This window comes from Carlito syrichta, unplaced genomic scaffold, assembly GCF_000164805.1.
Source record: "Carlito syrichta isolate Samal-C Ts95f unplaced genomic scaffold, Tarsius_syrichta-2.0.1 Scaffold315407, whole genome shotgun sequence".
Classification (NCBI taxonomy): domain Eukaryota; kingdom Metazoa; phylum Chordata; class Mammalia; order Primates; family Tarsiidae; genus Carlito; species Carlito syrichta.
The window spans coordinates 1,999,420-2,013,873 of NW_007259503.1; the positions used below are offsets into that span (position 1 = coordinate 1,999,420).

General features: G+C 35.1%; 1 protein-coding gene across 1 annotated transcript in view; it reads right to left on the bottom strand.

The window, feature by feature from the left end:
- HMCN1 (hemicentin 1) overlaps positions 1-14,454 on the bottom strand; it is a 467,592-nt gene that overhangs the window by 300,919 nt on the left and 152,219 nt on the right. Inside the window, exon 5 of the mRNA XM_008072785.1 lies at positions 1,592-1,763. Coding sequence (XP_008070976.1) covers positions 1,592-1,763 — 172 coding nt within the window. The remainder of the gene's footprint in view (positions 1-1,591; positions 1,764-14,454) is intronic.

The following is a 14,454-nucleotide window of genomic DNA, read 5'->3' on the forward strand; positions in this document are numbered from 1 at the left end:
TTGCTATGTTGTCTAGGCTGGTCTCGAACTCCTGGGCTCAAACAATCCTCTCACCTTAACCTCCCAAAGTGCTGGGATTATAGGCATGAGCCACCGCACCCAGTCTCAAAAGGCCTTTTTCTTTTTAAAAGATATGGGATACAATTCAGGGTTAGGTATACAATGGTCATTGTACAGGTAAAGTTTGGGCCTCACTTTGGTCCCCACTTCACCTGGTTGAGATCAAGTTTTCTTATTAAGTGTGCCCCCCCCACCCTCCTCTGGCAGTTTCCCACTACTGTCAGCCCTTTTCTTGTAGTATTATGATAAATGTTCAGTGTCTGCTTATGAGTGAGAACATGTGGTACTCAGTTCTTTGTTTCTGTGATAGATCACTGAGTATCATAGACTCTAAATCCATCCAAGTTGCTGCGAAGTTCATAATTTTGTCTTTCATTATGGCTGCATAATATTCCATTGTGTATATGTACCACATTTTGTTTATCCAGTCCACTTTTGACGGGCAGCACAGTTAGTTCCATGTTTTTGCTATTGTGAATAATGCTGCAATAAACATACATGTGCAGGTATCTTTTTCATAGAGTGATTTGCATTCCAAATTAAAACTACACTGAGATACCACCTAACTCCAGTCAAAATGGCCATCATCAATAACTCAAAAAACAACAGATGCTGGAGAGGATGCCGGGAAAAGGGAATACTCCTACACTGTTGGCTGCAATGTAAACTAGAACAACCTCTGTGGAAAACAGTTTGGTGATTCCTAAAAGATGTAAAAATCAACCTTCCACATGACCCAGAAATCCCCCTTGGGAATATACCCAGAGGAACTCAAATCACTCTATGAAAAACATTTTTTTAAATGTCTAAATAAAAATGTTTAGGAGGCACACCTCATCAATAAGGGTACGTGCATAATGAACATTTATCTATTTAACCCTGAATTGTACCCCACATTTTTAAAATTAAAAAAATTTGTTTTCGTGTTTTTTAAAAATTTCAAAATTTCTGTTTTTACTAAATTGCTTTTTGATGTAAGTCATATTGTAATTATCAACTTGCATTGGAATCAGGAAAATCTTATGGTTATAAAATATGATTAAGTGAGGAAGCAAAGTAAAAGTTTTCTCTACTAAAAATATACATTTAGTGTTTAACAACTGTCTTCTGTAAAATTAAACATTATCAAGAAACTGATTCAGTGAAAAATTAGACAGTTGTTTTAGAAAGATTTTTTTTAGTGATTCATTTAAAATCAACACAAAACACTGAATTTTACAGAATAGGTTACTGTGAAATATCTCCTCATATACAGATTAAGAAAATATAATTTCAAGGGTATTTTTATTTTTGATAATTTAACTAAAATTAATTCACTAAATTCTGATCTGCTTACATATAAGTTTTAGTTTTTTGAATCTCATGTTAATCCAACAATACTTAAGACTTTTTAAAACACCTTCCCTAGTCACTTCAGAATTTACTGAATTTATTTATAAAGTTAGTATTAACTTGACATAAATAAGTGTGTGAAAAGTCTTTTGTCCTCCATGGATTTTGAATTTGATTATGCAATGCTGATCTAGCTCACCTAATGGATTGCGAATTTCAATCATTGGAGATGGGCCACTCAGAGACACAGTGACCTCTTTTAGGCTGGGATCAAAAGGAATCTTCCAAGTGTTTACAGCCTGCTCCAAATGATCTGTGGATAAGAGGTGAACTTTGGAGGCCTGCACTGCTTCTTCTACCCATTTTAACACCTATAAAAGAAAGAGAGAAGTGTGAGTGATACCAGAATTCATTCATACTTTTATACCATTGCTGTTTCAGGTGCTTTGGGTACATGACTTGGGCACTTCCTGGACTGGTATAAGGCTTATTTCAGTCATTTGTGGATAAAGGACCTTTTTTACCTCCAGTTATTGTATAGATACAGAATAAAATGATGGTTTAACCTGCATTCACATTTCAAGTTTTCTATGTTGGAATAATGCATTCAAAATGAGACTACAGTGTCCAAAAACCAGTGAAGGGAAACATACAGAGATAGTATAGATAGTTTTTTCCTATGTCTCTAGAGAAAATTAAAAAAAAAAAACTACAAAAAACACAAAGTAGTGCCAATATCATTAAATCCCCTTTTCCTCCATTCTTTGTTTCCAGGTTTTGTTTCTTTCCAAGTGCAATTCATGAAAGATATCCACATAGCAAATTATCAAACTCAATTTCAGTAAAAGGGGTATAATAATTATTGTATTATACAATATTGTAATGATATCTAGTGTGTCATAATGGTATATTAATAATTGAAAAAAACTGCAATGTCAACATAATAGTCATTGCATGAATAAGTATCAAAAATTATGGGGAAAGTAACTATCATACTTTAAAAGAAAAGACAAATGTTTCAGGTTGGAATTTAATACCTACTAAAAATCCTATTTAGAAAAATATTAAGAAATTGAGTTATAAAAAGCTGTTAATGCCTCACTGTGAACAAGGAAAACTTCCAATTTACAGAAATGTTCTGGAGCAGCAAAGACAATTCCCCATTAGACAAACAGTGCAAGTCTAGACAGGTACTGCTTAGATGATTTTACAACAATTAATTCTAAATCACAATAACCTTTAATCTACCTCGTCTTTCTATGGTTCATGCATCCCTCAAAAATATATATCATCCTGAAAATTTTCTCTTGTAATTAGGCATAAGACACTGAACAGAGCTGCATATTAAGCTGCAGTTATTAAAAATAAACAAAAACATGTTTAAAATTTCTGTATAGAAATCAAAGTAAGCAGGTCACAAATACTGTACAATATCTTTATTTTCTATTTTAAAAATATCCTTTTCCTCTTTTTTCTTCCCCCCACCACCCCAGGATAAGGAAAGCAACTGATACACATTATCATATAACTAACAATGTGAGGTAATTACATTCAATTTAAAATAAATGTTTATCGTTCATGATACTTTTTCAGGTACTAAGTATTGCTGAGCATATTTTTAGTTAGTATTTGGTAACTTCTTTTCTTCTCTGAACTAGTATTTACCAAATTTTTGCATTTATTATGTATTATTTATTTTTTATAAATCTCCCTGCCTTTGGCCAGGGTCAGAAACCACATCAGTTAATTCTTTGTATATCCAAAATGAAGTGGTATGCTCTACACATAATAAGGGTGGAATATGTACTTGTGTCAATAAAATTGGCCATAATGACGCTCTGAAACAGAAGAATGTTATGGGAATTCATTAAAAAATGCTTATTGAAATATATATATATAAAGTGCCATCACATTACTTCCACAGAGTAGATACTCAAATGATATTCTTTTCCTCCCTCCCCAAATAAATGTCCTTATCTTCGCCTAGTTGTTTCAGCAATGGCTTCATAGGCAAAGTAAAGTAAAGTAAAGCCATCTGATGACAAAAGAAAAGTTTTCTGTAAGCGGGAAAAAAAAAAGAGGCAAGTCCATACCAGGTAGAAGAAAGGATCTGAGAAAATAGACAGAAGTACAACAAATATGTTGGGAACACAAGTGAATCCATCCGGCTGCAGTGAAGTGTTCAGATAAAAAAGAAGATAAGGTTAGACGCTTGTGTCAGGATCAGACAAAGGATAGTCAAAAAGTCAGTCTATAATATTTGGATTTTATCCCAAAGACCCCAGTTTTCAGTAATTTTTCAAAACAAACAAGCAAACAAAAACTTGTCGTGGTGTCATAGATTGAACAGAAAAACAAAATCTAATACAGCTAATTATTCCATAAATCAAATGATAATATCCTCAAGTTTGAATCTTACAAAGCCACTGGAAATTTGCCTACAAAACAAAGTATATATCAGCACAATTGTTTAAAGAAGCAGATGCGATAATTTTAAAAATGGGTTCTTAGTGATTTTCCATGCTTGAACAGAGAGGTATGGGTCGTTCTGCTCATCAAATCTGTCCATATGGCCACAGAGACCAGACTGATTATAACTAACATTTGACCCCATATAGAACACATATGTTAACAATCAGAGTGTTGACATTTTTATGTCAACATAAAATGAAGCCTGCAAGGGTCTGCCTAAAATGAAAAGAATTGATATAGGGTCGAGAAAGCATTTGATAAATTTAACTGATAATAAATAAATTTTAGGATAATGTTGATATGGAAACTGAACAGGGCAAAGGGCAGAGATAAATCAGACAAATGGGTAGAACATTTGTTTTAAGGACAAGACACAATGTGGTCATAAATTATTTTTGATTGAATATAAGAAAAAAAGACTAGAAAACAAGCAATGTTAAGAATTGTAGGGCATTTCAAGTTCAATAATGAAAAAAACTAAGTAAAAATGGAAGTGAAGTCACTTTTTATATATATTCTTCTTTCAATTACAGTATATCTCTTTATATCTCTTTGTATCTTCTTCATATTATAGTATATATCACTGGGTGGCTCCACAAATTTATCTTTCCTTCAAACCCAATGTAGAAAGGTTATGATACATTACTGGAAATATATCCTGTTGTATATTAGTTACATATGAAAATCACTGAGTCTTAAGCATTCATAGGAAAATGGAGGCCTTTGTAATTTAGTTGCATTTTCATGAGTCAAATGTATTCAAATGGTATAGAATATAAACAGACATTGGTTTACTCTTAATACCGCTTTCAATTCATCAACATTTATGAGACTTTCACAAAGGGATTACCATGTATCATAACATTACTTGTTGGGAAAGACATAATGCAGACTTCTGTCAAGAGTTTCAAATCACTTTTTTATCCACTTATAGGAAAAATCAAATTGAAAACAGATGCAACTCATTTTATTAGAAAACACAGATACTACCAACAAGTGAATAAAAGTAGATCACTACAAGTTACAGAATGCACCATACGATTTCTGGTCTCTCAGATTGCCAGATATAAGAAAATTTTAAAATCCCGAATTGTCTAACTACAAGAAGAAATGTTCTAATGAGTGTAGAAATGACTTTCTACTATAATGACAAAAATAAAAAAAGCTAGAGTAATGTGAGAGCCTTTGGATTGTTGGGATTTTTATTAACATAAAAACTTTTTCAAATCACTAGAGAACCGTTTATATAGTGCATTAGCAGTTTTAATGTAAAAATGGTTCTCTAATGATTTGTGGAAGTTATACATACAAAGGGCCTCTGAGACCATCTAATCCACCTCCTTAATTTGATAGATGAGGAAAATGATACTTTAAAGAGTTCTTGTACTTTTAAAAAGCCTAACCAGACTGATTCTGGCTAAATAGCTATATTTTTATATACATTGTGTTTCTGAAGACACTTTCATAAAATGAAAATTTTGCAGTCTAGACTTTAAAATAAGTTTATATATCTACTCAACTCTGGAATGAGATGCAACTATTGTTTTACGATACAAAACCAGCAAGAATTATTATACATGATGAGATACAAAGTGTTAGGTAAAAATGTAAGTGATGTCAAGTTCTCCATACATCTTCAAGAATAGAACTTGAAGAATAGTTTTATTTGGAATAGCATTTCTTAGGTAATGAATTACATCCAAATGAGTTTCCCAAGGACATCTTTGTCTTCTTTGTGGGAAAGGGAGAATATGGCAAGACAGGAAGAAATTTTATATCCGATCTTTAACTGTAAAGTTAAAAAGTGTGCTAAATGGTAGCATTTTGGTCCTGTGTCTATTTGTGACAAAGTCCTCGCTCAACACTGAAATTTCTGCATTGATACTGAATAGACTTTAAACCTGTATGAGTAATTTTAAATGTAAGCATCGGGCTGTATTTGATTTTTATTTTATTTAGTTGGTTAGCTTAGGATTTTAAAATGCAAAAAAGAATGTTCTGGAATTAAGCCAGTTTAAAAAAAATGCATGCGCCTCAGTAGCACTGGATGCAAATATTCTGACCATAGTGATAGCAGAGAGTTGGTTAGGTGTAAATGCACCCACTTCATAAGTGGAGTCTACCCTGGAAGAAAATGGTATAATGTTAGTACTAATACCAGCAAACACGTTTTGCAGTACTTATTATATGCCAGCTACTTCTAAGGGTTTTTTTTTTTAATTGATCTTCACAATTGCCCTTTGTCATAGGTACATAGCTACAATTATTACCATTTTACAGATGTGTGAAAATAAGTTACAGATGGCAAAGTTCATAAGGCACATAAATAGTAAGAAGGCAGCACTTGTCTTTTGGTCCCAAATCTTGTCTTTCACATTCAATTTTCTGAATTATTATAAGGAAAATTGGCAGTTTTCAAGAATGAATCTGAAAGAATAGCTGGTGAAAAGCAAAAATCAATGCAGGTGTTTTTAAAAAGAAATGGCATGCCAAACATAATGAACAGATTAGCTATAGATTTTTGGCAGCAAATTGTCAAGAATTACACTATATAAAAATATTAAAGTCTTTAAAACTATATTGTATTTGATGTGACAAAGACTTGCTACATTTCCAAGATAATCATTTTGTAGTAAACCCTATCTGACAGCAATAGCAGACTTTACTAACCTTTGACTTGCCTAAGAGAAATGCTCCTCTGGATAACCTGGAGAGCATTTCCTTCCAGGTTCAAGTTCACTCCTATCCTGCAGTATAGCATAGAATCCATAATTCAAAATTTGCTTAGAAGTCACTAAGCCCTTATTGAGCATCCAGGTGGGACTATGAAGAAGGCACTGAGAGATTTGGATCTGGAGTTCATCTGAGAGGTCTGGTGGATCTTATGGAATATAAAGCTATGAAGCCACCCCCTCCAGCCCCTCCTGAACAAGAACTTAGACAACGGGATTTGCATCAACCTGTGAAAATGTTCTTAGATATCAATGTATAAAGGTTCAGAATAGAGCCTGGAAGCAAGTCTTCCCTTGTTCTGATACGTGTGCCTATAGACAGCAGATGCACCACTTGTGCCAACACAAGTATTCCGGATTTGCAAGCAATTCAATTTCTCACCATATTTCTGAGAATAGACACAAATAGAGTACTGACAATTTGCTGATCTTGACAAATTCCTCCCCGCCACCCAAAAAGTTGAGGCCACTTGAGAGGGACTTCCCCTGATAATATCCGTTTGTATTACTCTTTGGGTATTGTGTGGAAAATTTTACAGTTAGATACACCAATAACAAGTGCTCATAAACAAGTGTGGTTGGTGACACACTGGACAGCCCATAAATGCTCATGCTAAAGGTATGCAAAATAAGAAATAATTTATAAGATTTTTTTCAAGATGACTTTCTACTGGAACTAAATCTTACCCAGTTAATATAGGGAATATGGATGGGGAGGGACTTAGAAATTGGAAGGGCAGTAGAAAATCTGGGCTCAATGGGAATTCTAGAGAGGATTGACAAAAAGAGCGACTCTCCACTTCGACTCAATGAACACCCAAACCTTGTGTAAAACTTCCATTCTTCTACATAATGAAAGTTTTATAATGCACAACAGCTGAAAAAATAGTAGCACACGTCAGACATTTTTGAAGAGTGAGATCATTCCTGCTAGCTATTTTAAAGTGTCAAAGTATATTTCATTAATTTATCTTCATAAAATTCTTTTGTGTCACAACTCCAATATGTTACAAATGAGAAAGAAAATGTAGTTTGCCATAAAATATGCTTTATTTAAAATAATAAAAATATAGAAAAATTAACTTTATCATGCATGTCTCGCATTGAATCATTTTTTTGTTCGCTTGGGATTTTGTTTGTTTCATTTTTTTTTTCCTTCTACTAAATACCTGTCTATTTTAGAGTGGCCAAATATCAGTGAGTTCAGTTGTCCCACTGAAATTCTTCCCAGTTTTAAAAGGAAAAGAAGTTGTAAAAATACATAAGGACACACATTCTCCTACATACAATACATGTAGACAGATGTACACAGGAACATATATACATGCGTATATGCCCATTATAGTGTTCCCCCTGGCTACTCTGAAAACAGGAAAAATTCCAGACTATACTCAATCTCTCTATGAGTAACAAAAACAGCCCCTAGTCAGGGAGGTATTTAAGTATTATTGCAATTACAGGTTCCTTGTCCTGACTTTTTCTCTCCATTCATACCCTTATAAACACACACACACACACACACACACACACATTTAATAAGGCATTCAGGGTCAATAGTTGTATGAAACACCATCCCACATAAGTTTGTTATTATTAACCTGGAGTATGTGAATGGCTTCAGGGACATCTATTAACTCCCTGAAATTATGTGCAAAATGTTAAATGTATGTGGACATAGTACATGGAAGGAGGGGTCATAGTTTAGCCAGATTCCCACAGGGAGACAGGAAGGGAAGTTTCAAGAGCAACTTTACAGAGAAAGACTTCTCTTCTGTAGAAGTCTTATACATTACTAAACAAAGCAAAAAATTTGTATAAAAAAATTTATCTAAGCATCTTACTTAAATAAGTTAGAATGTGAAAAATTTTACATTGCAAAGGAATTCCTCATTTCATAAATGACTATAAGGTCCTTTTAACTATTTGTTTATAGTCATAAAATAAAAAACTAAGAAAAGAGACTATAGCTAAAGTGTTTCAGAGTACTAAAATAAATAATAATTTATAATGACTAAGAAAAGTAGATATTTATATGTCCTAATCTGCTCTCCTTACCCCTCAACTTTTACTAGCAGGAAGCTAAAATACATTATTGTCTGATTTATACCTGACACATAGAAATTCCATTAGTCCCTTATAGCCATGTATAAAGCTTAGATCTTGCAAAATATAAACCTCATTCCCAAGAAAAGTTTACTAGGGTTTAAGATCAGTTCTTAAGTTTAGTAACTTAATTTCAACTATTATTAGATCTATTTTGGGGCAAGAACTTATTCTTTGGAGCAGATAAATACTCATTTAACCCAAAAGACTTTTAATGGCATCGAGGAAGAATCAGAACATTTAGGGCTCATGACAACCCCATTGACTTCAGACATATCCTGTGGTTGTTGTGATAGTTATCAGTTAAATAGTATTTATATACTAAGCTTCATGCTGAAAATGTTACAAATGTTACCTCATTCAATTTTTTCTACATCCTATAAATACTGATATTTACTTTTCAATAACTAATGGATTTATAGTATCAGACACCAAAAAAGGCACAGGACTCTAAATCCTATGCTCTTAACCATTGTAGCATTATAACACAGGGTGAAGTTATTTGTATGTCCATTACCCTCATTTTTACCTTTGAAAGAAATCTTAGATGCCAAGGGAAGGAAAGCTAGGTTGGAGACAGAGAGGAAGGGAGGACACAGAGGAGGAAAGGAGGGGGGAGGGAGGGGAAAGAGCCTAGGTCATTGTAATTTAAGGATGAGTCAACAAATTTTTAATATAATTTTGATTACACAATTTTCAAATTGTATCCTGGTTTGAGATGCAACTGCCAGTGAAGACAAATCCATTGTTCTCTCATGTGATTGTCGAGTTTATAAATAAGACAGATGAAGTGATTTAGATACATGAAGCATTTAACAGAATTTGTTTATTAAATGAATCTCACAATAGAAGTGCTAACTAAAGAACCTTCACCTTTAGACAGAACTTGGATGGGCACTGCCAACATTTCCCTTAATGACTGAACTGTTCTTACATTTCCTGTGGATGTGCACTCATTCTGATTGACGTGTTCTTCACATATTTTAAGATATTCAATAAAGTTTCAGGCAAATTTCTGTGACCTTTAGGCCCTTCAGTCACTAAAAGGAGGCTTTTGTCTTTCTCTGGTCTGATTATATCTTGGTCTTTTAAAGTGAAGTTCTCAAGATCTCATCATATTCTACATATTTCCAACTAGCCTCCTGAGTACTTATAGCCCTTTCAAAAACAAGGAGTTTTAAAAAGCACACATTCAATTGTCATATAATAGAGCCTTACATGCATTTGATATGTAGTTGAACTGGAGGATTTTTAAAGATCCAATCATCTCAGATGTTCCCTGAAACATAAATGCTAGTAGCAATATGTACTTCAGGTAATCAAGAAGATGAGCCATCAATGTGGACTAAAATTATTGGAAAACATTTTATAGAGATGGTAAAAATGCAACCTTATACAGCTTTTAAAATCTGGCACTATGCACAAAAATCTCACTAACACTAACTATTTCCAGATCCCCTCTAACCTTTAGAAAGGACACTTCAATTTATATAACAACCTGGATTTTACTGGTAACGTTAGCAATAATGTAGGTGAATACTCAACAGCTGCCAAACATCTTTAGTAAATTACAGCAAAACTTTATTAGCTCTCACAACTAAATCATCACTTCAGAGATGGCAGTTGGAAAAAAACGGTACAAATCTTAGAAGTCCTATAGGGAAAAGGGAAAAACAAAGCAATTTATATAATAACTTGGGAAGTAAATGAAACCAGGGATTCAATTAGAGAAAAACCTCTCCGCATATCAAAAGGTAAACTAGATGTCCAAAAAAGAAGAGATTTAAAAGTAAAGATGCAAGAGAAGCAGGAGGACATTTTCAGCATGTTGCAGGGAAGGAGTGTAAAATGAGAAAAAGAAAAAACACCCATCCCATAGCTTATTAGGGTCTCTGGAATAAATATTGTTTCTATTTATTTTAAACCTCATTATCAGTATACTAATAACCTGAAGAAAGAATGAAACGGAGCTATGACCTGAAAAATAATTTCATATTAAGTAAATAAGTATTAAAGTCCAGTCATTTTACAAAATAGTGGGTTTTGTGCTAGATGCACAAAGTATATATGCCCTGATTATAGCAATTTACTAGGCCAGATTCGAACAATTAGAAGACACACTCATCTGCCACTTGCCACCAGAAACTAGGATAATATACCCCCCCCCCCCGTTTTACTGCTAGTAAATAGTGTTTGTGAGCAGGGGGGCAATTCTGTATCTCAGTGAAGAGCAATGGAGAGATGCCTCAGAAAAGGGTAATAGAATATAAATGTTCCCCCAAATACCTCCTATTCAGAGAAAGACCAGGGTTGTGTGGGCCTACAGCTTATACAATCTGGGAGCCCCCTTCAAAAACAAAATACAAAATTTCAAATATAAAAGTACAAAAGTAGTTATCTCAATTGAGAAAAATAGTTATCTCAATTGAGAAAAATAGACATATATTACAAATCTCACAAAACCTAGAAATTAGTAACAATTTTGTTATTATCTGACAAGAGTCTATGAAATATTTTTACTGCATTTCTTTTTTTTTTTTTTTTTTTTTAGTTTTTTGTGATTTATTGTACAGGTAAGGTCTCACCATTTACTGCATTTTTGGCTACCTGTTCTTTGAATGTCTTTCCCATGACAAAATATAATATTTTCTACCATGAAAATAGATCGATAATTATCTTTTCTCTAAAACTATTTATCAAAAACAACTTGTTCTATTCTGGGATACTTCAGAAGTTTCAACATCATATACAACTATGCTGGTGTTTGTAGTACTACTAAAATTTGGATCCAAAAAAATAGCCAAGATCTTCCCAATGCCACTGGGCACAAAAGAACACAAGCCAGAGGAGTAGTCAGAAAATTGAAGGAGACAGTGGTCTTATTCAATCACATCTTAAATTATCTTACTTTCACAAAATTCCTCCTCAAAGTGTAACTCTATGAACATATTTCAGTACCCTTCTCAGATAATTGGAAAGGGCCCCACAAAAGGGGGTGGTCCTGAGACCTAGGTTTTGTCACCATCACTACAAACCTATGTCTCCTTCTATTCTTGGGTAACTTCGAAGACAGGACATAACTAGAAAAAGTCTAGGCAGACAGACAGGAGAGTCCTCTGGTAACAATGTAGGAAATTCCCAGCAGGCCTCTCAGGCTCAGCATTGGTAAACAAGCCCCCTGCCAGTCTCTCAATAAAGAGCTTTAGTACTAACTGCTGGAATCGAAAAGCAACCAATCAGCTCACCATTAGGCCCCTACCTCGTGCTGACTGGTCCTCAATACTGACCAATCAGAACAGCTACAGTTCACAACTAATGCTAGCCAATCAGCTTGGACTTAGGGCTATATAAGCACCTGGTTTTTGGCCCCTGATGGGCAACCCCCTTGGGTCCCCTCCCACTGTGGGAGTGTCTACGTCCTCTCAATAAATCCTGCTTTCTCACTTTCTGGCTGTCCATGTCCCTCATTCTTCTTGGGTATGAGACAAGAACCTTGACCCTGAAGAGCTGGGACCTGAAGAGCTGCAGAAGATCATTGGAGTTGAAGAGCTGTGCACCCCAGAGGCTGGTTTGTCAGTCAGTGAAGCCGGTTGAACCAGGAGAGCGGCCGGAAGAAAGCGAGACCCGAAGCTGAGACACCCAGGGGGATAGGCTTGCCAGCTCACCAAACCTGCAACACTCTCAGGGCTTGGCTTGCCAGCCCATTAGAGCTGACACTTCCGGGACTAGGCTTACAGCACCCCCCCTCCACGACTCTCTCTGGGGTTTGGCTGGCCAACCCATTGAGCTGGCACTCTTGAAACCCAGACTGGCATGAAAAATCTGCATCACCCCTTACTCATTTACCACACCAATCAAATGGCAACCACCAATGTCAGATTTTAGCTGCCTAAAGTCAGTAGTGAATTTCACGATCTTCTTTGCCCGGTGGTAGCTAGAGACACAATCACATTCTTAGATCAATTGCTGAGTAAATGAAAAGGAGTCATTTTAAGTAACTGCCATTAGGTCCACAAAAATCTCTAAAATGAACTAAACTAAATATGTCAGGGTCAGACACTGTAGACCATTTTGTCAGCACATCACTTGTTTCTGAATTCCTTCCCGGATTGAAATCCAGGGCTTGTTGATTAGATGCACGATCTACAAAAGTGGCAGCAGTATTAGGACCAGAGCTCACTGAGACCCTGACCATCTGCCCAACTAGGACCCATCTCCCCTGATGTGTGTGATATTCCTGTTAAAATATCTACTTTTCTCATTTTAAAAAAGTAATCTCCTTATATTTTAATTGGCACTGTTATTTTTGCTTTTAGATTATTTCCAAGCCTTCATTCCTCTTAGGCTACAGACAGGGTTTTGTCTGTGCCTCTCATTTAGGCCTTATTAACTTTAAGTACCCCAACCTCGCCATGTCCTGTTCCCTGTGATACAACCATCAGTGAAATTCCCCTCTGTGTGTGTGTGGCGGGGGGTGTCCACCACCCTCTAGCTTGACTACCTATCCCTGGGTACTGGTTAAATATGAAATAAAATGAGAAACAGAGGCCCTTTTTACTTGCAATTCAGTTTTGCCATCAAGAATACTATTAGAATCCCCATTAAAATAATTCTGCTTATTTCTCCTCACTTTATAGACTCAAAAAGAGGCGTGGGTGGGGTGGATGAATGATTAGTCTTCTGCAATCTTTAACAGACAATAAGAGAAAACGTGATGCATACAGTCTGGTGAGAAGGGAATGGGTTACATATAAAGAGGGTTACCTTATCCCTTTTAAGAGATAAGCCAGCCAGCAAATAGGAGAAAGATCTCAGGCCATAGAACATGCTCCAGGGGTCAAGACACTAATTGAAGTTATATTAAAGTATATATCAGATATACAGTGAAGGAGACGGTCAACTCTGGTTTGGTTTTTACCTGGAAAGATGATCATTATACATATCTGAGATTGAGCATTGAAAATGAGCAGGATTCAAATGGAAGAGCAGAAGGAGTTCATCTGAGTCAGAAGGAATAATACATTCAAAGGCAGAGAGGATATAATAGATCCTCCATGGAAAGATACTAAAGTGTGTCATGGCTGGTGTGTGTGTTAAGGGTCAGAATAATTTGGAAGAACATGAAAGTCATGCCATGCTAGATGGCAGGCCTTACCCTGGAGATCTGGAGAAGTCACTGAAGGGGTTTAGAAACAGGATGTCACATCAAATTTATATTTAAGTAGATCATACTGGAAGAATATGGGAACTAGCTATGGAGGATCAGGGAATGATTGGAAGCAGAGGGACCAGTAATGTGGCAGCTATAAATAGAATAGGTGGAAAAAATAAAGAAAAATAATAAAGAACTAATGACAATGTAAACGAAGAAGGGGACGTACATTCCAAAGATATCTTAGATTCAACATTGCTTAGGTGGCAATTTAAAATGAGGCATGAAAAAGAAGAAAGTATATAATTACTCAGGTTTCTAGCTTGAGAAACAAATGGGTGATTATACCATTTAACTGTGATCAAAAACACAAAAGGAAAGTAGGTTCATGAGACATCATCTTAAAAAATCAACACTTCTACAATTAGGGAGAGAAAAGAAAACCAAAATACCATCAACTGTATATTTGAAATGTACTATAAAAACAAAACGTTTTGCTGATTATAAATGACCATACTTCTTAAAAATAACAAGAAAAACTGTCAAATCATAGTAAACCTACAAATCAAATAGTAGGTAAGCTCTTTGGTTTTGTATTGCTAC